At 52.3% G+C, this 27,069-nt stretch overlaps 1 protein-coding gene across 1 annotated transcript; it reads right to left on the reverse strand.

Annotated features, from left to right (window-relative positions):
* Positions 1–2,361: 2,361 nt before the first annotated feature.
* Positions 2,362–26,845, reverse strand: TRIM3 (tripartite motif containing 3). The gene is made up of 12 exons (XM_026486185.4): positions 26,694–26,845; positions 18,513–18,678; positions 12,309–12,540; positions 11,933–12,084; positions 11,531–11,711; positions 10,525–11,257; positions 10,298–10,401; positions 4,950–5,117; positions 4,595–4,763; positions 4,259–4,329; positions 3,064–3,204; positions 2,362–2,936 (listed from the first exon to the last, which is right to left on the reverse strand). Exons 2-12 carry the CDS (start codon positions 18,641–18,643, stop codon positions 2,784–2,786), a joined length of 2,235 nt encoding a protein of 744 aa, XP_026341970.1. The 5' UTR covers positions 18,644–18,678; positions 26,694–26,845; the 3' UTR covers positions 2,362–2,783.
* Positions 26,846–27,069: the final 224 nt, after the last annotated feature.

The following is a 27,069-nucleotide window of genomic DNA, read 5'->3' on the forward strand; positions in this document are numbered from 1 at the left end:
TCTTCCTCCACCTTCCTTCCTCCCCATCACCCAGGCCTTCTTTCAGGTCCTCCACTACACAGAGATCTTGACCCCTCAGGACATTTGTACCTGCTTTTCCTTTGTCTGGATATCTCTACCTCTTCTTCTTTCTTTTAATTTAAATTCAATTAGCCAACATATAGTACATCATTAGTTTTTGATGTAGTGTTCAATGATTCATTACGTGCGTATAGCATCACCTCTTCTTAACACAGGTGGTTCCCTACCCACCCCCCACCCAGCCTGCAGGTCACCGCTCAAAGCAGCCTTCCTTGCCCACCAGATTTAACATCTTATTCTTCTATTTATTGCATTCTATTAATTTCCATCACAGCTTTAACACAGACTGCCATTACACATTTACGTCCTTGTGTTCACTTGTTTTCCTGCCTTCCCTAATAAACTGTAAGCCCCATAAGGGCAAAGAACATTTCTGTCTGTACTCCCAGGGCCCACCACTCTGACCGATAGTAAGTGCACAGAAGTACTTGATGAAGGAATAAACGAATCTGCTGGCCATATATGGCCAGAGGGCTGTTCTGATCACCTGCTTGCCCTATATAAGCCAGGCGTGAGCCTTCAAGGGACCACAGAATAACTTTCTGACCTGTCCCAGCGGGGGCTCTGCTGCAGTCCCCAAGTCTGTAAAGATTATTTAGGACTTATGCCAACTAAGTCAAGGCATCACCTCTACTGCCAGGTACCCCTTCCAGCTACTTCTGGGCCCAAGGCCGGAACTGGAGGGAAAAATGCCCACTGTGATCAGGTCAAGAGGAAGTGAGTAACCCCACCTTGAAACACCTCCTGCATGGTTTAGGTGGACAACCGAAACTGGTATCTATGGAAATCAGCCCCAGCAGCCTGGTCTCAGTCTGGTGGGAAAGCCATCTGGGGCTTCCTGCCCAAGGAAGTTCGTTTTTGTTGCCGTTTTCTTCCTCTGCTTTTAGATGCCAAGAATGTGAGTGTGTAAGAAGTTGAGGGCTGGGAACTTTGAGCTTGCATCCTCAGTGCCACTGTTGGTGCTTTGTCACAAAGGGTGCACATACACCTGAAACTAATGTGACGTTCTGTGTCGGCCATACTTCAGTTAAAAAAAAAGAAAAAAAAAAAAAAAGAAGAAGAACGGAGTGCAGGGGAGGAATAGACTATCTACCTGTGAACGCCCAGGGAAGAACCCACTGGTGCTGAGTGACTGATAACTGAGCACACCATCTCTGCTGGCCAGGGCATGGGTTCAGGCAACCCTACTCATACCTGGAGCCAGAAGGGCAGGCCCTGTAAGACCACCTGCCCCAGAACTTCAGGGTGTTCATCTGTCCCTACACCTGCCTACCAGGTCCCAACCAGTGGAGACAAAGAGGATCAAGGAGGTGAAGATAACCAGGACTTCCATGTGGTCCACCTGGTGCCCCCTTGATCTCTGCAAAGCCCCCATGGCCCTCCCATCTTAGCTCCAGGAATCACGCCACATAAGGACAACGTCTTGAGCTTTCCCGGGACCTCTCATAAGTAACCTTCCCAGATCCCTTCTGCATGGTTTTAATAATCTTTACATCATTCCCCAAATCTTGCTGTTGAGTGCCTTCTCTGCCAGATAGCATGCCAGATGCAAGAGGCATAATGAGCAAGGTGCTACAAGTCTCAGGTTAGAGTATGACAGCTGTAGATTCAAGTCCAGGCTCTGCTCTTCATCAGTCATATGCCCTATTCCTCTGAGCCTCAGCCTTTTGTACAGGGAGAAGTCATAGTCCCTCATAGTCCCTGCCTCCCAAATCATTGAATGTTAGTTGTAATTATCTCTGGAATTGGCAGTCAAACTCTGGCCCGTGAGAACTCAGGATGCTAGGACCCCCATTCCACCGTGGAGAATGGGCAACAACCATAGAATGGAGAACAAGCAGGGCTCCAGGCCTTCAGCACTGAGCTCTAAGATTGGATATGGAGTCTCCCGCACGTGGCTTCCACCTGGGCTTAGCCCCAAGGTCCCTTACCTGGGCCTGGGCTTCCAGGATTACTAGCTTACCCTCAAACTGTTCTCCCTGCAGCTGCTGGCTGTGTTCCGGGCACTTTTTTCCCACGCTCCTTCTCAGCTGTAGGGCAGACAGCCAAAGGACTTACTATTTCAGCAGGAGATGCAGGCCTAGGGACAGGGATTTGGCAGGTGGCTAAGAGCCCCAGGGGTTCACTGGCTCTTGTGCTCCACTCCCGAAACTTTAAAATATCAGGGCTCTTTGGGAATCTGGATCCTCTGCCTACTGCTTGCCCATCTCTTAGTTCAGAATGAGTCCCAACCTCCTGTACCCTCACAGCCCCACCCCACAAGAAAGCCACAAAACCATCTTGGTGAACACATTTACTTAATATGGGGGGTGGGGTATTGCTGTCTCTGTCAGTGTGTATGGGGTGGTAGGGAGACAACCTAGAGGGACTTCTGCCCTGGAGTAAGAGGCTGTTCTGGCCCCAGGCTGGGGGGTGGGGAGCAGACTGAGGGGACAGGGCAGGTGTGTAAAGGGTGGAGGGTAGGGTGAAGCTCTGCACACATCCTTGGGACCAGAGTCCAGGCCCACCCAGTCACCAAAGCAAAAACCGAATAAATAAAGTGCAACCGTGGGGTTGGGAGAGGGGGAGAGGGAGGGCACCGGGCGCACCCACGCCCACAGCCCACATTCAGTGCTGCCAGGTCCGGCCCACCACCGGCCAGACCCTCTTGTCCAATCCCCCCATGTCTGTCCCTCCATGAGCCAGGCAGGGCCCCTGTGCAGCTACTGGAGGTAGCGATAAGCTTTAAAGCAGTGGTTGCCAGCATCAGCCACCACCACGTGTCCATCTGAGGTCAGTGCCAAGCCCTGGGGGCCGTACAGTGGCTCTGCAGACGTGTTGATGTAGGACAGGAAGGAGCCAGAGCTGTCGAATACCTGGGGAATGAGTGGACAATGGAGGGAGAGGTAAGATCAGGCAGGTGGGAAGCATCTGTAGGGGGGTGGGGAGGGGTGCATGGAGCACAGCAGGAAGCCTCACCCCCATGCCATCCCTGGGCCTCACCTGGATGCGGCTGTTGCCCCAGTCAGCCACAATGATGTTCCCATTGGAGTCCACCGCCACTCCCGTAGGGGCGTTGAACTGTCCATTGCCCTCACCATGGGAGCCAAACTTGAAGAGGAACTCTCCATCCGCACTGTACACCTGGTAGGGGAAAGGGCTGGGGGCTGGGGACCTGGCCTCAGGCAGAGAGCAGGGCCTTAGAGGAGGTGGGGTGAAGCCCCAGGGCTGAGGACCCCCAGATCTGCAGCTCCAGCCCAGTTCTTCTTCCCAGGCTTCACAGCCATGCTTCCCACTGCCTACTGACTATCTCCAGCTAGTGTCCCTTGGGCATATCAAATCCAACAGCTCAACTTCCCCGTGCTCTCTCAGTGAATGGCAACGCCCATGTGGCCAGGAGTCATTCTCAACTTCACCTTCTCCTCTGCTTGAAAACCAGGGAATTCACCCAACCTGCTGATTCTATCTCAAATCTGCACCTTACTGTATATATTGCCTCTGTAATGGTCCTCAACATTTCTCATCTAGGTCACTACAAAAGACTGATCTTGCTGACACTAATCTCGCCGAGTGATCTTTCTAAGACATAGGACTGCATTGCCCTGTGGCCTGCAAGCCTTCAGTGACTCCCCACAGCTCTTGGGAAGACAGCAAGCCCCTTAACAGGGCACACGAGACTCATCGGCACTTGAACCACTCCCCTCTTCAAACTCAGTCTGAACTACTTGTGGTTTCTTGAATACACTGAAGGGCTCCTGCCTCCAGTTCTTGGCTCCTCCGGCCCCCTTTGCCTCAAATCCTCTCCTCCTTCTCTCCCTTCTGGCTAATTCCCCTGCTGCTTTAGGTGGTTCTCCATCTCACCTGAATCAAATGCTTCTGCTATGCCCTCACATAGTTCCCTGCACTTCCCTACCACATAATTGTAACATAATAATACACTGTAATATGCAGCTTTACATCTTCCCTACTAGACCATTACCAAGAAGACAGAGAGTGTATTTGCCTTGTTAATCACTGTATCCCCAGCTTCCAGCATATGCCTGGGACAAAGCAGCCATGCCATAAATGTTTATTGTTCAAATGAATGATCTCAAGGTGGGGCAGGGGTGGGTGGGAGGGGAAGGTGAAGGAGAAAGGGGTCTTGTCAAAGAGGAAAGGATATTGGGACAGCGGTCATAGAGGGAGGGAGGACACTGACCTTCACTGAATGGTTATGGAAATCCGTCACTACAATCTCATTCTTGTTGTTCACAGCCACAAAGTGGGGCCCTGAAAACAAAAAGTGGTCTCTAGGGCAGTGAGCTGGGATACTGACTGGGATGAAGAAGGGTATCTGGGATGACAAAGCTGGGCTGTTGGAAAAGGGGGGGGTGCCTCAGAGGCTGACAGGTGCCTCTGGAATGATGGTACTAGTAAAGGGACGGGAGTCCTCTAAGCCCAAGGTATAGGAGGAGGGGTGGTTAAATCTGGAGTAACCAGGGTAGTTCTCTGGGGCTGGGGTATCAGAATAGATCTCTGAATTGCTCCCCAATACCTGCAAAGTGGCGGTCAGTGGCCCCACGGCCCCCAAAACGGCCAACCAGCTTGCCATTGGGCTGGAAGGTAAAGACGCAGCAAGACTTGTTGTCGACCACAATGATATGTCCATTCCGGTCTACCGCCACTCCTTTGGGGCCCATGAGGCGGCCAGCTCCAATCTTGGTCTGGAAGAAGGGGATACCATTAGGGGCTTTATCTTGCCTTGTGGGGAGAGTAGTCCTAGCCTGCCAATAAAGGAGAACCTTGGGCTGGGGATGGACTATTCCAGGCCCTGACCACCAGGAGGCACTAGAATGGTCACCTCAGCGGGCCATCAGAAGTGCAGAACACTGTGACAGTAGGCCTCTTACCTTGAATTTGCCCTCAGGGGAGAAGATGCTGACCCAACGGTTGTCATAGTCTGCCACAATAATGTCTCCATTGGTGTCCACTGCCACACCTGTGGGGCGCTGCAGCTGCCCAGGTGAGCGCCCTCGGACCCCAAAGCGGAATTTGAACTGGCCTTCATTGGAGAAAACCTGGAGCAGAGGAGCAAGGGAAGGAGCGGGGAGGAGGGGAGAGACTGTGGGCACAGAGGGAAGGGAGCAAGATCCTGAGGGAGGAGACCCCCCCCATTCATTCAGCCATTCAACAAGCACTTACTGACTCCATGGGGGGGGGGGGGTTACAGAGAAGAATCGGACTAGCTGCAGACCTGAGGTGATGTGTAGCACAGGTATGAATGAGAGAGACTGCAGGACTATGAGAGTGGTCGGGGGAAATGGCCAGGAAAGGCTCTGAGAGAGGGCTATCTGACTTAGTAGCCTAATAAGGATGCTAAGAGACAAACCACACTGGCCAGTAAGGAGGAGGCAAGGCATTTAAGCAGAGCCAACAGTATGTAAAAGGCACAGGGTCCAGGATGGGCACTGCTCTCCCAGGGTGGCTGGATTGCAGGCAGCACTCCCATGAACAGCAGAAGGAGTAAGGTTTTATCCTGGGTGTTATGAGGATTCACTAAAAATTTTGGGCAGGGGAGTGACAAGATGAGATTTGCTTTTGTGGTATAACAAGAAATATACTTGGTCTTTGTCCCCAGTGCCTGGTGCAGACCTCCTCAAACCCTTGAATTTCCTGATTAATAGGAATGTCTTTTTCATTCACAAGGAGCCCCTTTTGAGCTTATGCTAATGAGGTGACTTAGGATGGGGGCCCTACACAGCTTCAGGGTGAGGCTGGTCACCAGAAAGACCAAGTCATTAAAGGGTTGGAATTTTCAGCCCTACCCACCAACCTCTGGGAAGAAGCAGGGAAGGTACAGATTTCACGTGCTTCTAGGTTGGTGCTGGGAGGGTGGCGCGCCCCAGTTCTACAAGGACCGAAGTTCCTACACTAGAGACTCCTCTAGACCACACCCTATGTAACTCTCCATCTGGCTGTCCATCCGTATCCTTTATAGTATCCTTGTAAACTGGTAAACATAATTAAATGTTCCTCTGAATTCTATGAGCCACTGTAGCAAATTAATCGAACCTGAAGAGGGGGTCATATGACCCTCCAATTTATAGCTGGTCAGTCAGAAGCACAAGTAACAACCTGGACTTGTGACTGGCATCTGACGTGGGGACAGTCTTACGGGAAGTGAGGCCATGTCTAGGTAGATAGTGTCAAAATTAGTTAAATTTGCAGGGCACCTGGTCAGTGTCCACTGAGAGTTGCTTGCTGGTGTTGGAGAAAACATACAGGAGCTTTTAAGAAAGAGTACTCTGGGGGCGCCTGGGTGGCACAGCGGTTGGGCGTCTGCCTTTGGCTCAGGGTGTGATCCCGGCATTCTGGGATCGAGCCCCACATCAGGCTCCTCCTCTGGGAGCCTGCTTCTTCCTCTCCCACTCCCCCTGCTTGTGTTCCCTCTCTCGCTGGCTGTCTCTATCTCTGTCAAATGGATAAATTAAAAAAAATCTTTAAAAAAAAAAAAAAAAGAAAAGAAAGAGTACTCTGGCTGCAGGGAGGAGTCCAAACTGGGCACTAGCTGGCCAGTCAGAGGCGCTGCACTAGACCAGGAGAGAAGGGGTGATAGCTTGTTGCAGGGTACTTGCTGGGACAAAGATGGACTCTGGAGACAAGGGAGGAAGACAATAAGACTTGGTAGCAGACAAGAAAGGGTGGGGTGGTGAACAAGGATGAGCATGTCAAGAGGCTAAGAGGCTGACAGGGTAACCTTCTTCCTGGACCGAGTGAACCTTCCAACCTTTTCCCCTCTCCTACCTCCTCCCTTAGCTGCCCTACATGCTCAGGTCTCCCCATCCTAAAAGCACCTCCTTTAATGCTCCTTCCCTGTACAGCCAAGTCCCCTTGTTTCTCTTTCACAGCCGAAACATCACTCACTACACAAGTCTCACACGCTCTGCTTTGTTACAGGCTCTAGGGACGCAAGATGAGTCAGAGCCAGGAGCAGCCATGGGGAACTCAAGTTCTGGGTCTTGGCCTTGCTCTTCCATCCCGGCATGCTTCCTCCTTGGTGGACTAGGCCCCCTGCCCCCGTCCCATCCCCATCTCTTGGGCCTGCAGGGCTGTTTGCACTGGTCCCACCAGCAGACATCAATCCCTCCTGATGTGGACTTCCAGCATGCCCTCAGCTGGCTGGCCAGCCCCGCGCTGGGGTCTGCCCTGGTCCCCTGTGGCAGGCCAGCACTAGCCAGCATGAGAGGGAGGCACCCTGAGTAGAAGAGCTGATGTCAGAGGGACTAAAAGGTCCTGCCAGATCAGCAGTCAGGCTGTGTGGCTGCCCACCCCACCCCCACCCCCAGTCTGAGAAGTTCAGTTTCCAGCTCAACACTGAGGCTTGGTGAGGGTGGGAGTGGAGGGGGTGGGGTCTCACTCTTCCTTTCCTATCCTATCCCACCTCTCACACCTGGCCAACTCCTAGTCATCTTTTGATTCTCAGAAATTTCCAGGTCACTTCTTCAGAGTTTTTCGGGACCCGCTCCAGCCCCCGGATACATACACACACAGAGGTAGGCCTCCATGACCCATGCTTTAGAGTTCTCCCGCTACCAGCTATCACTCCTGTAACCAACTGCTGAACACCCTCGTCTCCTAAGGAGGTAAGCCTGTGGCGGGACGGGGACTGTCTGCCTGGTTTGCTGCTGCATTTGCACTGCTGGCACAGCAAGGGGCACACAGCAGGCAGTCAACAAATGCATGAATTCCTCAGCTTGAGCTCACACAGAACTGGGCATCTCCACTCGGCTGCCGCACAGCCGTGTCACACTCAGCACATGCAGAAGGGAACGCATCCACGGACACCCAGGCCTGCCCCTGCATCACAGCACCAGCGACCCAGTGCACCAAGTCCTGCCATTCTTGATCCCTTCTTCTCCCTTGACATCTGATGCTTTTCTTAACATCTCTAGAATCTGCTGGTGCCTTCGTTGGGTCCTTAACTCCTCTCTCCTATACCATGGTCACACTAAGTAACTTCAGGATCTGAGTCAAGTTGGGGGGGGAACAGAGAGACTAAAAAAATAACACAACAAACCAGTGATTCTGATAAAGAATAAAAAGTGCTATAGCAAAGGCTGAGGGAACTCAGAGAAGAATGTGATTAATATTCTGCCTGAAGGAAATGAGGAAGTTTTCACAGAAGAGCTGAGAAAATTTCTGGACTAAGACTATTACACAAGGATATAATATATACAAATCAAATTCTTCATTCAAAATCACAAAATGTTTTTTCTCTTCTGTCAGCTGATGCTGACTCGGCACAACGAAGGGATTTGCCTCGGATGTCACCGTAGACAGTTCAAAGGAAGAAAAGTTCACAAGGTCACCAAAACCTCCTGAACGGGGTGGGGAAGGCAACATCTATCTGGGAGCCTGGCCCAGATCAAACTGGAGGACTCCAAAATAAGAGAAGTAGAAACTCAGCTCTGGAATCCAAGAGCCCAGCTCCTCACAGTTATGAAATTAGGATGCAGGTGGAGTAGGAGCGAGAAGGAGGGCTGCTGTAGGAGCACCAGGTATCCAGAGAGGGGAGGGGGCTGCCCCAGGCCCTCCCTCTCAATTCCCCAGTCCCTCATCGGGGAGACAAAGCAGCACACACCATTGTGTGCATATGAGCACCCATGTGTGTGCACACGAGGGACAGTTTCCCAAATCTCAGCTTTTGGGCCAGAAGGCATCCCTGGCATGAGGAGGACAAAAGGAGTTGGAAGGTGGCGGGTGGGACTGAGTAGGGCCTCGGCACCACCCCCTCCCACCTGACCCCTCCCTCACTGTCTAGGCTGGGCCCAAATGCTTCCATGTGCTGCCCTGCACCTCTCCATTCCTCTGCCCTTAGGAATAGGGTAGGAGTAAAACCAGGCTGGGCAGGACCGGGAATAGGGCCATGGAAGAGTTCCTGGCACCTTCAGCCTCCTAACGTGGAAAGCAGGAAGTGGGGGCAGCTAACATTGAGAGGACGACCTGTGGCACGGGTACTCAGTCAGGGTCAGAAGAACTTCATAGGTGTTGTGAAGTAAGAATCTCCAAGAAAAGTTTTGCAACCTGATAAAATGTTTCCAAGAACTAAAGTGCATGGTAGTTAGAAACAATCCTGCACAGGATAAAATCAAAATTCCACAGCATTCTCTCCAAAACTGTTTACAATGTGACCTCAGCTACTCGGCTCCTAATAGTAATTACCTCTAGCTGGCTGGGATCCTTCCAGTTCCCCCAAACAACCCCCTCCAGCAATTTCCTACCTCCTGGCTTTTGTTTACAGTCTCCACCTGGACAATGATACTTTTAACAATACCTAACGTTAGAAGGCTCGCCAGGTGTCAGGCATGGTGCGTTATATCATTTTAATGCTCCCAGCAACTCCATGAGCTATTCTTTTCCTAATTTTACACATGAGTTAACTGAAGCTCAGAGAGGTCACATGACTTGTCAGTAAGTGGCAGAGCTAGGATTCAAGCCCAGGTGTCTGGTTTCAGAGCCTGAGCTTTTAACTGCTATACTGTCTACCAGGCTGGTGCCTGTCACTAGGCTCTGGGCTCACTACAAGGAAAACAGAGAGAAAAGCATGGTTCCTGGCTTTAAGGAGCTCAAATTGCAGTGAGGTCATGTCCATTTGTGTTGTGTGGCAGATGCTTTAATCAGGTGTGTGAGGGACTGGGAGTGCTGGGGGCAGGACCACCTGTGAGGTCGCACTATAGTTTAGCTTCTGGAAGACATCTCTTTTCACAAGTTACCCCCACTTGACTGTCTAGCCAACGAGCTGTTTGCAGAGACCCACAAGGACAAGATACACTCTAGAGCCAGGCTGGTATGATGAAAGAAAGCAGGGGAGCCTGCATCCTAACCACGTGGGGACAGGGGAGAAAGGAAGCTGGTCAGGTGGAGGCTCAAACAGAGTGAGAAGTGTATGAAGAATGAACCGGATCTTTGGGGTCCAGGACCTCGTGTGGCCTGAGGCCCAGCCTGGGAGGTAGAGGCCGAAAGAGCATTAAAACCCCAGTGCCTAACTGCGAAGGTGCTGGATAGTGTTGGGGCCATGGGAGTGGATGGCAAGTAGGTGGGTGAGGGATGGTGCCGTGATTCATTGCTCTTTAAGGACTGGTACTATCTTCGAGGGCTGGTTCACCTTTCAAGAGGTGACCTGTACACTCTGGTTTTTCAGGAAGCTGTAGTTTGAGGACCTTTACTAGCGTCACGGGAGAACAGGAAAGGCACTTACCTGGATACATTGGTTGTTACTGTCTGCTACCACTATGCGGCCGCTGCTAGCTGCCGACACTCCCTGTAAATTGGTGAATTCGCCCTTCTCCCTTCCTCGGCTGCCTGTGGGGAAGGCAGGGGAGGAAAACAGAACAATTCGCTGAGGTCACTTGAGTCACCCCCCCAATCGGCCCTGCCCACGGCCTGAGCCCGCCCCCATCTGGCTCCGCCCTCAGCCATCTGTACCAACACGGAAGACAAGCTCGTCCTCAATGGGGTTGTCCTTCCTCTTGCCGCCCGTGCTGTACATGGAGCTGGGCCTACGCACTGCCTTCTGGCGCACGTGGCTGCCCGGGCCTCCAGGGGACTTGACGCGGCGCTTGACGTCGTCCGGGGAAGGTGGCAGGTCCCCAGGACGCAGGGCACGCACGCGGAAGGGGCTGCCGCGCACCGGCTGTCCGTAGAGCAGCACTGAGAGGAGCAGCTCGCCCTCGCTGCGCGCCGTGTACACTAGCTCATACGTGCCGTTCTTGTGGTCCACGACAGGCACAGGAAGGCGTGTGCCGTCGGGGCCGGTGATCTCCGCGCGCAGCTCAGCGCTGCCTGTGCGCACCAGCCTCCCGTCCTTGTCTTTGGTAGTGACGGTGAGCGAGGCGGGCTGGCCCACAAGCGCCTGGCGCAGGCCCTCGCCTGTGGCCACGGTCTCATGAGCGGTGGCGCTCGTGGTGAGCAGCGCGCCGAGATTGAGCACCGATCGCCGCAGCCCGTCGACCTCGAGGACCAGTTCCAGCTGCGCGTTCTCGTGTGGCCGCTCCGGGAAGGCCTGCGCCGCCAACGCCGCCAGCCGCTCTCGCATGTGCTTACGGACTAGCAACACCTCCGGGGCTGAGCCCAGGCGCAGTGCCTGCTCCGCGAAGCTGCAGCTACTGCCGATGTGTTCCTGCCCCTGGCGCAGTGTGTCCAACTGGGTCTGCAACACCTGAGGAGGGGTGAGGGGAGGGGTGGGTGCGCACACTGGCCCCGAAAGGGTCTCTGTGATTCCTTATGACCTTACAGTACTAGAGCATTTAAGAAATGCCAGAGGGGGAGGGTGGGCCAGGGACACGGAGCGCGCGGTACCCCTGGGGCCAGGTCAGGAGGCAGAAGGTGGAGTCTGGGGAAAGGGGTGCCCAGGAATGGAAAGCAGGGAAAGCATGGCGGCAATAAGGCCACCTCACAATGGACGGTGGTGGGCAAGGGTGAACAGACGCACCTTCTGCTTGGCCCCACAAATGGCCTCCAGGTCGCTGACCAGAGCCTGCTTGCGCTGCTGCAGCGCTTGCTGCAGGTCCTCGAAGGCTGCGCTGATCTGGGCCAGGGCCTCGGCTTTGCGCTCCTGCAGCTGCTGGCTGATGCCCCCCACTAAGGCGATAGCTGCGGACAGCTGGGGCAGTCTGGGGAGGGAAACAACTCATACCGGGGTTGCCGGACAATGCGTGCAGCAAACCATTCCTTCCCAGGGGGAATCTGCTGTGCCCCTAGGAGATACCCTGCCTGAGCCCTCCCAGCCCTCCCGAAGAACTTTATTTCTAGCCTCCCCGGGGCCCCTCCCCTGCCCGGCTGGAGACACTCTCCCTGACCGCCCCACCGGCCCAGGTTCCCACCAGGCTCCTACCGGCCGCGCACGGCCTCGAGCTGGCGCTGCAGGGCCGCCTTGTGCTGCTCCACGACGTCGCGCAGCAGCACGGTGCCGTGCTCCCGGTGCTCCCCCGCGCGGCACTCGCCGCACATGGCCGTCTCACAGGCCTCACAGTAAAACTCCATCGTCTGGCGGCAGAAGCGCTCCAGTCAGGCCACGGCTACACACCAAACGTCTTTATCTCCTCCCCTCCCGCTCTGCCCTCCTTGCCCCTCACCTTCCAGGTGCGCCCCTACCTGGACTGCTTATCCAGAGAAACACCCTCTCTCACCCACAGCCCCTTGGCCCCTCCCCCAACCGCTCCTCGCCCTCCACCCCAAGTCCTGGCCTCACTGGGCCTGCTTGGGCCCACCTTGCCTTCATGGTTGGGGCAGGAGAGGGGGCGGCCAGCCACTGCGCTGAGGGGGTGGGGATCCTCGGGGTCGTGGGCCCCATCAGGTGCCTGCTGCATTGCCTCCATGAGGCTGCTGATGAAGAAGTTGTTCTGCAGTGCTGAGACGCCCTGCTCGGGAAGGATGGACGTCTGCCGACACACCGGACAGGACAGCGTCAGGCTCTGTGCAGGGATGTAGTTCTGGAGACATCTGGCCGGGGGGAGGGGGAGTCAAAGGAAGGAGGGGTGGGCAAAATCAGTGCACCCCCCTCACGCCTGCCAGGGATGCCAATTCTTCTCCTCACAGATGTACACTTCATTCTGAAATCTCTCTGGTTGGCACACATGTCTTGTCCTGCCAGCAGGTGTAAAAGGCCTCACCTTTCACAACTGAGTAAAACACATCCCTGATCTCTCTCAGAAGAGCAGACAGATCTGCATTCCTCACACCGTGTACAAACACAGGCTCACCTTTCACAGGTGTTTACAAACCGTTCTCATAGAAAATGTGCAACTAGCCCCTCCTCCCATTAACTCTTTAAACATTTACGACTGCCTACTCTTGCCAAATCTGTGCTAAGCTCTGGTGATACATAGAGAAACCATAATGTCCATCTCTAAAATATTTCCAAGTCAACAGAGAAAGAAAGTCACAGAGTTTATAGAAGTAAACAGTATAATGATAAGAGCATGGGTCTGGAATTAGGCTGCTGGGGGTAATTCCTAGGTCAATCATCTATTATACTATGTGACCCCTGATAAGTTACATAACTTTTATGAGCCAAGGATCCTTCCTTCGTAAAATGGAGACAGCACAGACTTCACAGGGTGTTGGAGGGAGGATTCAATGTGAAGTGCTCACATGCCAACTCACAACACTATATATTGAAGGGTATTATTTATTATTAACATAAAGAATGCTGTTCATGCAATGATAAGGAAATGTGTTGAAGGGCATCTGGCCCCCAGGGGGTGGGAGGGTGGAGAGAAAAGCCAGAAAAGACCTCAGAGGATGTAAGCTAAATCTTCCTGGATAAATCATTGTTAGCCTAACCAACGAAAAGTGCAGGGAGAGAGTAAGAGTGTTCCGGACACAGAAAGTGGCCAGAAACAGCATCATGTAAGTAAGGCAGCAGTTTGAGGTGGCTGGAGATCAAGTCCAGGGCGAGAAATAGTAAAAGAAGTCTGGAGAGAGAGAGACAGGGGCCAGTCATGGAAGGCCACAGTAGGAGCTTAGAAATTATCCCAGGCGGGGCGCCTGGGTGGCACAGCGGTTAAGCGTCTGCCTTCGGCTCAGGGCGTGATCCCGGCATTATGGGATCGAGCCCCACATCAGGCTCTTCAGCTATGAGCCTGCTTCTTCCTCTCCCACTCCCCCTGCTTGTGTTCCCTCTCTCACTGGCTGTCTCTATCTCTGTCGAATAAATAAATAAAAAATCTTTAAAAAAAAAAAAGAAAGAAAGAAAGACATTATCCCAGGGGCACCTGGGTGGTTCAGTTAGTTAAGGACCTGCCTTCAGCTCAGGTCATGATCCCAGAGTCCTGGGATCCTGGGATCGAGCCCTGCTTTGGGCTCCTCTTTGGGTCCTCTCCCTCTGCCTCTGCCCCTTCCCCCCCGCCTCTGCCCCTTCCCCCACACGTGCTCTCGCTCTATTAAATAAAATCTTTTTAAGAAAGGAAAAGAAATTATCCCGATAGCAATACGGAACACCGAGCATGGTACAGCTAGGTTTACATTTTATCCTCTTCATTGCTTCTGTGTGGAGGATGAATTTGAACGTGATGAGACAGCATCATCATCACTGTCATCCAGTTACTGTTTATTAAGTACTATGTGCCAGGTGCTGCACTTTGCACTTTATGTTTACGTTGATGGACTCAAAAAGGGAAAGTCTCCCAAGGTAACAAAGCCAGGGAGCACAGGAGCCTGGATTCAAATCCAAGGCAAAACATGTGCTTAGCCAAGATACACTCGCAATAGTCTTGTAAGATATCTTGCAGTAGATGAGAAAAACCCGGAATTAGGCAGTAGCAATGTAGACTATGAGCTGGAACAAATTCGAGAAGTATTTAAGAAGTAGAGCAGTGGGAGGTGTTAGGTCTGAGTAGATATGGGGAGTGAGAGATGAGTCTTGGTTGACTCCCAGATTCCTAGCTTAGCTGACTGAGTGGATGGTGCTGACAGCCACTAAGATGAGAAACACAGGAAGAGGAGTGGTTTATAAAGGCATTCAGCTTTGACCTGGCTGAGTTTACTGGAACAGTGGGACATCCAGGTAGTGGGGCCCAGGAGACAGCTGGGGAAAAGGCAGAGAGAGATGGGGATGCCATCGACATTGAGGTAGCCTCTGTAGCCATGGGAGGGATGAGATCAGCCCAAAAGGCATATTCAGTGACAAGAGCAGGACAGAGCAAATACTGAATGAGAGCAAAGAGGAACCAGCAGAGAGGTAGGAGGAGAGACACTGACAAGGAGGTGAAGTGGGTAGTGCATTTCCAGAAGGAGGGAAGGAGCAGTGACCAGTGTCAAAAGTGGCTGAGGAGTCAAGGGAGGTAAGGACTGGAAAAGGGCCCCTGAACTTGGCCAGTGTGAGAGTACTTTCATCTGTAAGGAAAAGGGGAGGGGGGAGGAGGGTGTGCCAGGGGAAGGAAAGCTTGACCACTGCTAGTTGAAAAGTGAATGAGAGGGCTTGAGGGACTGCATGGCAGCTAGTGGAGGACAAACGAGAGTTCTTATCTGTTTGTAATGTTGCCATGAGGTGTTTATGAGTCACAGAGCCAGGAGAGAAGGAGACGTAGAAGAGACAAGAAGAACCACGGACAGGTGTCTGGGAGCAGGTAATGGCTCCGAGTGGCCTGAGGAGGAGTGGACCCCATTCTCTGACTGGGGGAAGGGGGAAAGAGAGAGCACAGGGGTGAAGTTAGAGAGGATGCCTCACTTCCAGGCAAGATCAGATGCTGAAAGTGAAGGAGGGGTTCAGGAGACTGGTGAGGGCTGGGATTAGTCACTGACGGGAGGAGGAGAGGAAGCTTTCTAGAAACACACAGCCCCCTCCCCCCAGCTGTGTATGGAGACCATGACTCTGTGGAGGGAAGATCGGCATGGTGCACACTTTCCCATATCCCCAGTCTTTTCTCTTAATATTCTCTACACCTCTGGATCTGCATTAATTAATTTTTATTTATTTAACAAACACTATGTGCCAGGCACGATTCTAAGTGCTTCAGAAATATTAACTTATTTGTGACCTAGTTTCCCCAGCAGTCATCTCAAGTAGAGAGTGGTTTTGTCTCATACTCCACATTCCTTAGGGCCAGAAGGTGGGGTTGAGTCTTCCCCCCCTGCCCCGCAGTTGGAACATTTCCATTCTTCTTCAGCTCCTTGGAAGCTCATGCCCCTGTCTGTACCACCCTCCTGTTATTATCTCCGGTAGCTATCATGGTTGCTTCCTCAATGGCTGAAGACTTCCTTCCGGCTCACTCTCTTCTGTTACTACTGCCCCCCCACACCGCCCCCCCCCCCATATACACACACTCCCGCCATCACTTGCAGGGGCTCTGACATCCACCAGGTGCCCCATGCACCATCAGGATCTCAATTCCTTGACCTCCTCACACCCAGTGATCTCTTCCTCCACTTTACCTCAGCTGTCCCCTCTCATGCTCCCTACACCTCCCGTTTCTCATCACCAGTCACTGCATCAACCCTGAAATCTGAATTTCAGCCATTAAAATCTGTCCCCCTGCAGCTCTCTGCCCAGCTCACTGAATCTGGGGTTTCCCCTGCAAAATACCTGCGAACTCACCAAGACCTCATTCCTAGGTGTTGAATACTTTCCTAACTCATTTCTTCTTTCCATTCTTGCTCCTCTGTAACCCATTCTCCACACAGCAGCCAGAGGGAACTTTAAAATCTAATTTACATCACATTAATTCCCTGCCTAAAACAAAAACAAAAACCCTCCTCCAGTGGTTTCCCCTTGCATTTAGAATAAAATCTAAACACTTTCCTAAAACTACCACGTTTCTCCATGAACTGTTCTGGTGCTTTTGAACCTCACCTCATCCTCCTCATTCAGCCACACTTGCTTCTTTTGATCTCTGAACATGCCCAGTCTACCCCTTCCTGAAGGCCTTGGCATGGGTTTTTCCCATTGCCTGGAACAATCTGCAAGTCTGTCTCTTCATCCTCAGGCCACAGGTCAAATGTCACCTCCTCAGGGAAGCCTTCCCGGATGACTCTATGCAGAACAGTCCCTGACCCAACCACCTCCGCTCAATTCCTGTTTATTTCCTACGAAGCACTTAGCACAGACTGTGACTCTCCTGTTTGATTATTTGCTTGCTTACTGTCAGTCACCCCCTACTAGAGCATAAGCTCTTTGAGAGCAGGGACCAAGGGATAAATGAATGAGTAGTAGTTAATAGTGAAGGCCCTGCAGTCAAACCTGGATTCAGATCTCAACTGTTTACTTACTGTGGAGCCTCAGAAACCGTTCTTAATTACTCTGTGACTCTGAACCCTAGTTTACTCCCCTCTAAAATGGGGATAATAAAGTATCTATTGTGTGGATTAAGTAATTCAACACATGTATATCACAGTAGCCAGTCCCTGGCAAATAGTAAGCAACTGACACACTGTAGCTACTGGTATCATAATTTCTCAGGCACTGATTTTCTCCAGGACTGCTCAGTGATCGAGGCCTAGAAGGAGGTGCAGAGATGTCCAATTACAGTTCTGATCCAGGGTTGAGCAGCTGCTGCACGGGTTCAGAAAAGAACAAAGACCTGAAGGAATTGTGGCAGCCAGTCAGATGGTCAGCCATAGGGCCTGGAGGACGTCTATACCCAGTTAAAGCTGGTCTAGTGGGAATGGGGTAATCGGAGCCAGGAGTGGGACACCAGAGTTTATGACCACAGAAGCGATATTGTTCCGGGTGATGGCAAGATCCAGGCATCCAGAGGTGGTATGGAGGCAGTTCCTAGAGAAACAGTCGAAAACCAAGAGGCCTAAGCGAGTAGTAAAGTCACCCAGGTTGATGGAAGAGCTTGGAATAGGCCAAAAGGTAAGACTGTTTCCAGATGATGATGGGGTGAGAGCAGTAGAGCTGACATCTTGAAGAGCAGTGGGGCTGGAAGGGAAGCGTGTCCCCGTGGCAGAAGCAGCTTCCCATGAAGGCAGGAGGCAGCGGGAAGGCTTGGGCCGAGGCAATGGTGAGAAGACCCAGGGACCAAAGGCTTCCCGGGGCCCTCAGGGTAAAGGCAAAATTCTCTAACAGGTCTACAAAGCCCCCTGTGGTGTGGGCCCCGCCTGCCTCTCTAGCTTCAGCCCCACCACCTCAATCACACTGCTCTGCTCCCACCTTGCCAGGCTTCCTCCGGGCCCCCTTCCCTGACACATTCCCTTGTGCCACATGCCTTTCCCCATGTTCTCCTTTCTGCCTAGAATGCTCCTAGCACCCCGTTCGCTTAGTCGACCCACTAACCACTTACTGCATCAGCGCTCTGGGCCGCACCTCAGGGAAGCCTTCCTCGTTCTCCAAACTGTAACAGATCCTAGCTAAACTCTCGTAGCTCAGCGCTTTGTTTGCAGCCTTATGAAGGGGGCAATATTTATCTGCAGCCTGGCGACACGGCCATCGGGTTACTATCTTTCTCCTTAACTACACGGAAAGCTCTTCAAGAGCAAGTATTAATCTGTGTGCTTATCATACCCCATGCCTGGGACAGTCTGGCACATAGTAGATGCTCAATAAATAAATATTTGTTGAATGAATAAATAATGGATAAAAGCCTGAAGGCTGGAAGTGGTTGCCTTTCACTCAGTGCATCAGGACAACCATGAAGACACGCAGGGAAGGACAGACCTTCCACCATCCTCCCACTGGTGACAAACTCTTCTGGTGCTGCCACTCGTGGAGAGTCTCACCTCTGTCTGATGTCTCTGGTAGTGTTGAAAGCCGCCTTGAGGTTTGGGAAGGGGCAGGACCCCTGACCCAGTGTTAGCAGCTTCTGGTCCTCTCACACATTCTCGCACCAAAACCTCATCTCCTGCAGGTGGGGTACATCTGCTGCCCTCCATGTGTCTACATGTCCCTCACCTCCTACAGGTCTGCACATGCCACCCCCAGCTCAGGGGTCCCGCAAGCTCCTCATCCCCCTCGGGTACACACACCCCCTCACCTCTCACAAAAGGTATGCAGGCAAGGCAGAACCTTGGGGCACCGGTACCGGTCCAGGCAGATGCTGCACACCAGGAACTGCTTGTCCATCGGCTGGACCTCTGGGCCAGGGCTGTCCTCCCTCTTCGCCATGGCGCCCACGGACGGTTTCTGCCACTCACACCAGCCTGTGTACAGAGAGAGCGTCAGCCCCAAGGAAGCCCATGCTCCCTCTCCCCGCCTGATCCCCACCACTCAAATCCCCTGCAGGGAACTAACCCCATTCCTTCCCTGCCAGAGGCCGGACAGGCAGTGACCGGGAGGGAACAGGGTGAAGTAGGTGAGCTGAGGGACCTCTGAGCATGGTGCTCTGGTTAAAACCACAGACTCAGGGGTAGATTGGGGTTTCAAACCCAGCTCGGCCTCGTACCAGGCATGTGACCTCAGACAATTCATATAACCTCTCTGAGCCTGTTTCCTAATTTGTAATTATGGGAATAATCCGTACCTCGAATGGATGTTTTGAGAATCTGTGATAGCATATGTTGAGTGCACAGTACAGGGATGCCCACTTGCAATGACACACCCATCCTTCACCTCCTCTGCCTTCCCCAAGTCCTCTTCTAGGACAGCCTCTTCACGGAGGGTCTCTCCTGACTACCTGCGGCTACCTATGCTCTGACCCACCTCTCAGCACACCTGTCTGGGACCATATTCTATCAGTATCCACATCCAGTCAGTATCAGGTCTGGTGGAGTCTGCCTCCCGAATATCTTATCCCCCTCTCCAAGCATACAGCCACTGCCCTTGGTTCAGGCTGCCACCAAGTCTCTCCTGTGACACAGCAGCAGCCTCCTAACTGGTTTCCTTGTCTCCTCGTTTGTGCCTCTCATCCATCCCCCTCGCAGCTAGACTGACGCCCCTAAAACACAGCTTCCATCTTGTCACCTACTCCCTGTTAAAATCCTTCAACGGTTCTCCACTGTCCAGAGGACAAAGTCCAAACTCCTTAGCATGACCAACAAGGCTTAGCTTTGTCTGGCCCATAGCTCTCTCTACTACCTCACATCTCATGATTCTATGATCAGTCACATTGGTTTCTCTTCAGTTCCTGGAAAACTCCTTGTTCTCTTTTGCTTCTGGGCAGTCACACATTCTGTTCTCTTTGCCTGAGCTCCTCCTCCAAGTCCCCCTTTGCCTGCCTGGCTCCCACTTAGCTTTCAGGTCTCCACACAGATGTCACTTCCTCCAGAAGGCCCTCCCTGGTTTCCTGTAGGCTGGGTTAGGTATTCTACCTTTAGGTCCCTCCATACCCTGCATTTCCTCCATTCTAGCCTGGATATGCTATACTGTTATTTTCTCGTTACTTCTCTGCTTCCTCCATTGCATGCAGAGTTCTTATTGTATCTTATTTTTTATTCCTAACACTTAGCACAGAGCCTGACATAGGATTGATCTATGTTTATTGAATTAATTCTGTAATTCAACAAATATTTATTAAGTGCTTACTTTGTGCAGGTGTTGGGATTAGAGTGATAAACAAAATAGATATGGTCACTGTCCTTGTGGTGGGGAGTGGTGACATATATTTTATTTTATTGTTTACTTTTTTAAAAGATTTATTTATCTTAGAGAGAGAAAGAGAGAGAGAGAGAGCATGTGTATACCAGCAAGAGGGGCAGAGGGAGAGGAAGAGAGAGAATCCCAAGCAGACTCCATTCTGAGTGAGAACCCAGACGTGGGGCTCGATCCCACAACCATGAGATCATGACCTGAGCTGAAACCAAGTGTCGGACGCTTAACCAACTATGCCACCCAGGTGCCCCGACATATATTTTTAAAGTAAATAAACAAATATATACTTACAAATTGTGAGGGAGGACAGTGCTATAAAGAAGAAAGGATCCTATGAGAAAGAACACTTTTTGGTTTAGGTGAGCAGATAGGACCTCTCTAAACAGGTAACTTTTAAGTTGAGCTCTGAAGAATGGAAGGAAAATGGTAGGGATGAGGGTGGGGGCATCAAAGAGTGAGGGCGGGAAATCATTCTGGGCTGAAGGAACAGCAGGAATGAAAATTCTGAGGCAGAAGTCTCAATGATAACCCGAAAGGACCATGTGGTCAGTGCAAACTGAATAAAAGGCAACAGGTGAGTCTGCGAAGGTAGGATGAAATGAGGTCACCAAGAGCCTTGATGTTAAGAATTTGGACTTTACCCTAATTGGGAGTGGGGGGAAGGGATGGTGTAATTTACAAAAAATACAAATAAATAAAAAGCTCCTCTGGTAGCTATGGGGATTGAGGAGGAACCAGAGTGGAGGCAGGGAGACCAGGTAGGAAGCTACCTCAGTTCTTCTTGTCAGATGATGTTGGGTATTAGCAGAGATGTCGGCAAAAAGGTAGACTGATTCGAGAAATACTCATGAGGCTGAATCTAAAAGACACCACGATGGATGGGGTGTGAGAGGGAAAAGGGAGTTCTGGTAAGGACTCCCAGGCTCCTCACTTGAGCACATGGTGGCCCATGCACAGAGACCGTGAAAGCTGAGGAACTGGTGTGGGGCATTCGGTTTTTGGCATGCGAAGTTTGACGCCCTGTAGGATATTCAGGTAGAGATGTCAAGTAAGGAACAGAATATAAGCTGGGTAGAGTAGAATCTGGCTGGTTACCGATTTGGAAGCACTGGCATATTAATGGCACTTAAAGCAACGAGAACGGATGAGTCTGCCTAGGGACAGACAGTGCAGAGCGAAGGAGAACCCAAACGGGTGGAAGAAAACCAAGAGACCGTGGATCCAAATAAATCCAAGGAAGAGAGTGGTTCCAGAAAGAAGGGACGACGAAGGCAGATGAAGACTGGCACGCCCGCCAGGTTTGGCCATGGTGACACAGCAGGGGCAGCAGTGGGGTTACAGCGGTGAGTGAGGAATGGAGACAAGACATTAACAATAGTGGCTGTAGGCAGTTCATGAGAGAAATGTAGCCATGAAGGGAGGCAGAAAGACCGCTGGCTCCTTCAAAACAGGCAGTGGCTAGAATCAAGTAACCACTATCTGTGCCCAGCTAGATGCATCATAGGCTCCTCAAAGACAATGACTGAATGAATAAATGAATGAATGAACAAACGAACGAATGATTGCCGTGGGGGCCAGTCCAGAATCCTCTCCCCGTTTGGGGAGGAGCACAAGAAGGGCTGAACTGCATGTGCCTTATGTTTGTGTAAGGGTGGGCATGAGTAGGAACAGGATAGGAAGGGCCTCCCTGAGAGCATCCTCTCCTGATGCGGGCCCTGGGATTCTGAGGTTCTCTCTCCAGAGAGACCTAACACCAGGACAACATAGCAGGAGGAGGACAGACCGAGGGTTGGCGGAAGGAACGGGAGGCGGGAGCCAGACTGAAGCTTGAGTCTGGTGAAGGGCAGGGCTTGGGAGGAAGAGTAGGAGTGGCCTACTCGGCCCTGCCGGGGCATCTGTATCTCAGGCTCCGCCTCTCTCCAGGCCCCAGGGGCTCTCCTAGCTTGTCACACAGGGGCGGGGACTGGGCTACATCCAAGGACGGACAGCTCCTCCCCCCCTTCCCCTTCCTGCTTCAGTTCCCCACCCAGACTTGCTGGGCATGCAACCGCGGAGGACATACCCAAGCCTGAATCACTAAGATTCCCTTCTTCTCTTGGGCTCCTCCTCCCACCCCTCCCACCCCCGTGTCCTAGAGATCTGCCCCCAAAGTCCTATAGGTGATGGTTTAGATGGACTGATTTTCACAGCGGAAACTTGGAGGATCTTGAACTCAGAGCTGAGAGTTCACCCTCCTTCCTCAGGCTGCCCACTGCCATCCCCGCATCCCTTATTCCACCCATCTTCTACGGCTCAGTTCTAAAGGCACCTCATTTCCTCATTCAGCGTTCACTCAACACCGCTGCTAGGACTGGGAATACAAAGACAAACAGTCACAGTGCAGCCTTCATGGGTTCCATAATCTAATACATAGATTACTGCAATGCAACACGGAAGGCTCTGTGGGGAAGCAGGAGCTGCTTCAGAGCACAGAGGTCACCTAACCTAGAGCTGGGGCAGGGAAGGGGGGTTACTGAAGGTTGGGGGTCAAGAGAGTTCTCTGAAGAAAGTGCCATTCACACCCCAGGACAAATAAGAGTTACAGAGCATGGTACCTTCTGCATCAGGAGACTGAATCACACACTGTGACAGAGGAGGGCTAAGAAATGAAATGGAGTGATAGGCAGGAACTAGATCACGCAGTACTTTGTTGGCCTTATTAAGGAGTTTAGACTTTACTCTTCCCTGTTTGGAGATGAAGGTTTTATCCAAAGAGCAAGGGGGGGGGGGTAGGAGCGTGGGGAGTGGGGGTAGGTGGGCAGAGAGGGCTTAAGTATAAAGTGATAGAGCCACAAGAGTCACTTTTTGACTGCTGTGTGAAAAATAGTTTAGAAGGGTCACTAGGGGAAAGGTGAGACTGCATGACATTCTACAGGAGGGTAATGGTGGCCTTGACTAGGGGAGCAGCAAAGGGGAGGTGGACAGAAGCAGATTTCACAGGGAAGAATCAACAGAACTTGATGACTGGTTGGTATGATGTGAAGAGTAGACAGAGAAGAAAGACTTGGAGATGATCCCTTGTTTTCTGGCTTGGGAACTCTGGAAGAGGAGCAGCTGCACGAAAGGATGAGCTCCGTGTTTGGTAAGACAAAGCTGAAGTGCCTACGGGACATTTGAACGGAGCTCCGGCGGCCAGTGGGAAAGACAGGCCGGGGCCTCAGAAAGAGGTCGGCCTGGAGAAAAGGATTTGGGAGTCATTAGTGTAGAGATGGTGCCTGAAGCCATGGAATTGGCTGACAAAACCAGACAGAGTGTAAGGAGAGAAAGGAGAGCCCGTGACTGTGCCCTGAGGAACCTCCGCATTTAAGGGATAGGCCCAGGAAACAAAGCTTGCTTGTATAGAAATTGAAAAGGTGTGGCCTGAGAGGCAGGGGAAACAAGAAAGGAGAGACACTGTGAAGACCAAGGGAGAAGAAGCTTCACGAATAGGGGAAGAACCTTCATTGTGAAATGCTGCAGAGAGGCCCTAGGATCTAAAGCCAAAAAGAAGCTGTCATTAGCTATAGGGAGGATGGTTTCCAGAGGGTGGAGGAGAGGAAGCCAGATCCAGAGGGCTGGGAAGGAAGTTCATTTTGAACAAATGAAGAAAGCCAGCGCTGACTCCACTAACTCCTTGGCATCTGCAAAGGATTTGTTTCAAGGCTTTTCAGTTTCTCCAAATTCTCAAACAGCATCCAATTTCCCCCATGACTTCCTCCTACAACCTCACGAGAGTCCCAGGACACATGATTTACACAGTTGTGGCTAGACGTAGGTGACCAAGGCATTGTTTAAAAATGATGCAAGAGGTCAGCAAGGCTCACTTGCTTCTTAAAATGACTCACTCCTATACACTACCCCCCCAAGTGTATTTGATCATTTGAGTCCTCAGCAAAATGACAATGACTGCAGGTTACAGTTTTGGGTGTTTCTCTGGAACAGAAAAATCCCTGGAGGAGGTGAAGTCCTGGAAGCCAAGGAACCCTTTCAGTAAGATTGACAGGGAAGGAAAGTGATGAAATTCACAGTGCCATCTCCCCCAGCACTGCCAGACTGAGCAGGTGGACGAACCATCCAATCAGCTGATCGACCTAGCAAACACTCAGACTGCCCTGGGCACACTCTGGACCAGGCTCTTAACCTGGGAACTGGAGACACAAAGCTGAAACAGATGCACACCCTGTCCCTCACAAGTTCTCAGACTAGTGTGGGAAAGAGACATGGAAATACATAACTATAATGTGGTAAGTGTCATGATACTGACACATTCAAACTGTTACAGCTGAAAAAAGGAGGAAGTCTCTAACTCTGAAGGTGGTGGAAGAGAATAAAGAAGGCTTCCAGGGGAAAGGATATATGATCTGCGTCTTGCAGGAGCTTAATAGGTACATTGGGGAAACTGTGAGTAAAGGAGCAGAAGCATGAAAAATTAAGAAACATGGACCAGTTGGGGCAAGGGAGCAAGATTCAAAAGGGCAGAGGTTGTACTAGATGTTTTCATGATCCACTTGATATGGGTTCTACACCTGCCTCTCTAGCTGTGCCTTCACTGCCCATTCCTTAAATGTCTAACTCCCCAGGGCTTTGATCCAGGGCCTCTTCGCTTAGCTGCATACTCTGCCTGGGAAATCTCGTCATCTCTCATGGTTTCAGTTACCATCCACTTGACTCCCAAAGCATTATCTCCTGTGCAGTAAACTTTCTTGAACACCAGGCCCATATATCCAACCATATCTTGGACATCTCCACAGGGATTATGCATAGAGAGTAGTCTAAAACGGAATTCATTTTCCCTTAATCTGCTCATCCTGCTGGTGTTTCTCATCTCAATAAAAGGTGCCACCATCCACCTGGCCATGTGAGCCAGAACCCTGGGAATCTTCTCAATTCTTCCTGTTCTTTTACCTTTCAGATACTATGACTATATCCTTGATTCCGCCTCAAAAATGTAACCAAGTTAGAAGGTCAGGAGATTTAGGAGCTAGTCTTGACCTTGGCACTAATCTCACTAATGCAAGGTAAGACTCAGGGCAAGTTTCTACTCCATCCCTTACTTGTAAATTGGGATTGGAGGGGGGGTCTCTTTGTTCCCCAAATCTGTGATTCCCAAGGTTCTCTTTCCAGCCAAAGGTCCCTACAGACTGTATTATGTGCCATGATTAAATCCCACCTTGAGGATTTGATTGCTGGTTTCCACAGTAAGGCTAGGTGTGTTAGAGGGTGGTTGCAGTTGCCCCCCCCCACCCTTCCAAAATAAATGTTTGCTAAGTTTAGGGCACCCATGACACTCCCTCTGGGCACCCTCTACTCTAGACATATGGTTTTGCTCTGTTTTTCTGAACACAGGCTGTACTATCACAACGATGGGCCTTTGCTCAAGCTCTTCTCTCAGCAAGAATGCCATTGTCCCCTAAGAGGCTGAGGCAGCACCTGGCACACAGAGGGTGCTCAGTATATGTTGGTGACAGGAGAGCCATGTTAAATCACTGCAGTTCCCTCTCACCAGACAGAGGCAAAAGCACAGGCAATAACAAGACAAGTAAACAAAGTTCCAAGGAAAAAGACCTCTACTCAACATAAAAAAAGCTCTTCCACAACGGAAGGTAGTAAGTGCTCTGTCACTGGAGGCATGCAAGCCAAGAGAGGCAGGGCACCTGTCAGGCCTGCAGCTCTGATTCCAATTCCGCAGCAAATCAGAGCCCTACTTAGGGGATGAATGGGCACTGGTGAGCTGGACAGACAAACAGGGAAAGACCTGTGAAAAAGACCTCTGCACCCACTCCAACCTCCCAGATCTCATCTTCCTACTGGGGCTAGTCCTGGGTTTATGCTGTCCACATCAGAGACCCCCATACAAGGAACAAGCTCAGGACCTGCCTTTCGGTCAGACCGACCTCCCTGGGGTGCAGCCTGCCCCTCCAACCTGCAACCATCTGTCCCTGCAGGTTTGCAGCCCAGGATCTGAAGCCAAGTCCAGAAGGGAGGAGGCTAGAACCAGGGAGGGGCCTGGGGCCCTCCAGGCGGGGCCCAGGCTGAAGGGGAATCAGAGGGGTCCTTTCCTACAACAAGCAGCCTCCGGATGAGGCTTCCTGTCCAGGGAGCAGGACTAGAGGGGGAAAAGAGTGTCCTCCAACCTGGCCTGGGGGGCTTCTGGGTGCATGAGGAGGATGGAGGGGGGAGCCAGGGGTGGAAGTGTCTGCAGCAGGGAGAAAGGAGCCCTTCAGACAAGCTGGGCCACAGGATTCCGGAGTCCCATTCAGCAACCCCACCCGCCACAGCACCACCACCCTCGGCCGCAGCGTTCGACACCCTCCGCCAACATACACAAGCTCCCAAACCCCGCGCTCCTCCAAGGAACCATCACCCATCCACCCGCGCCTCCCCCCCTCAAACATGGACCTCACGTGAGCAGCCACAGCCCGAAGAATCCCCCCACTGCTCTCACGGACACGGACACGCCTCACGTGGACAGAGACAGACACAGCTTTTGAAAAGCATCTATGCCCCCACCCACAGACACTCGGACAGACACACCGCCGTTCGGACTTGGACCCGGAGCCGGGCAGACAGGCACACAAATGCACCCCTGGGGGCCGCCCGTCGCACTCACCGCGGCGGAGCAGGATGGGAGGACCAAGGCCCAGACTGCGGCCACTCGGAGCGGCCCGCGGCGCTGCCCCCGCTGCCAGCGCCAGTCCGCCCGGCCCTGCCCGCGGCGCCGCCCCACGTCCCGCGCCTCCGCCTGTCCCCGCGCCGGCGCCGCCGCCGGACCCGCCGCACAGGCCGGAGGGAGGGGCCGGGGCGGGGCTGCGGACCAGCCGGGGGAGGGGGCGGCTCGGGTGCTGAAGACCCACCCACGCCCCGCCCGCCGCCGCGGAGGCCCCGCCCGCCTCTACCCCACCCTCCCGGCTCCCCCAACCCCCTCGAGGCTCCTGCGGGAGCTGCCTCCGCGGGCGGACCGGGGAGCCGCGTGAACCGAATCCCGG

The sequence above is a fragment of the Ursus arctos genome, unplaced genomic scaffold (assembly GCF_023065955.2).
Source record: "Ursus arctos isolate Adak ecotype North America unplaced genomic scaffold, UrsArc2.0 scaffold_22, whole genome shotgun sequence".
NCBI classification, from domain to species: Eukaryota; Metazoa; Chordata; class Mammalia; order Carnivora; family Ursidae; genus Ursus; species Ursus arctos.

Excerpts from the sequence above, each read along its gene's own strand:
- TRIM3 (XM_026486185.4), bottom strand. The coding sequence starts at position 18,643 with ATGGCGAAGAGGGAGGACAGCCCTGGCCCAGAGGTCCAGCCGATGGAC. Across the intron at positions 11,258-11,530 it reads TTTGTGGGGCCAAGCAGAAG|GTGTTGCAGACCCAGTTGGA; the intron begins GTGCGTCTGTTC and ends ACCCCTCCTCAG. Across the intron at positions 5,118-10,297 it reads GTAACAACCAATGTATCCAG|GTTTTCTCCAATGAAGGCCA; the intron begins GTAAGTGCCTTT and ends CCTCTGCTCCAG.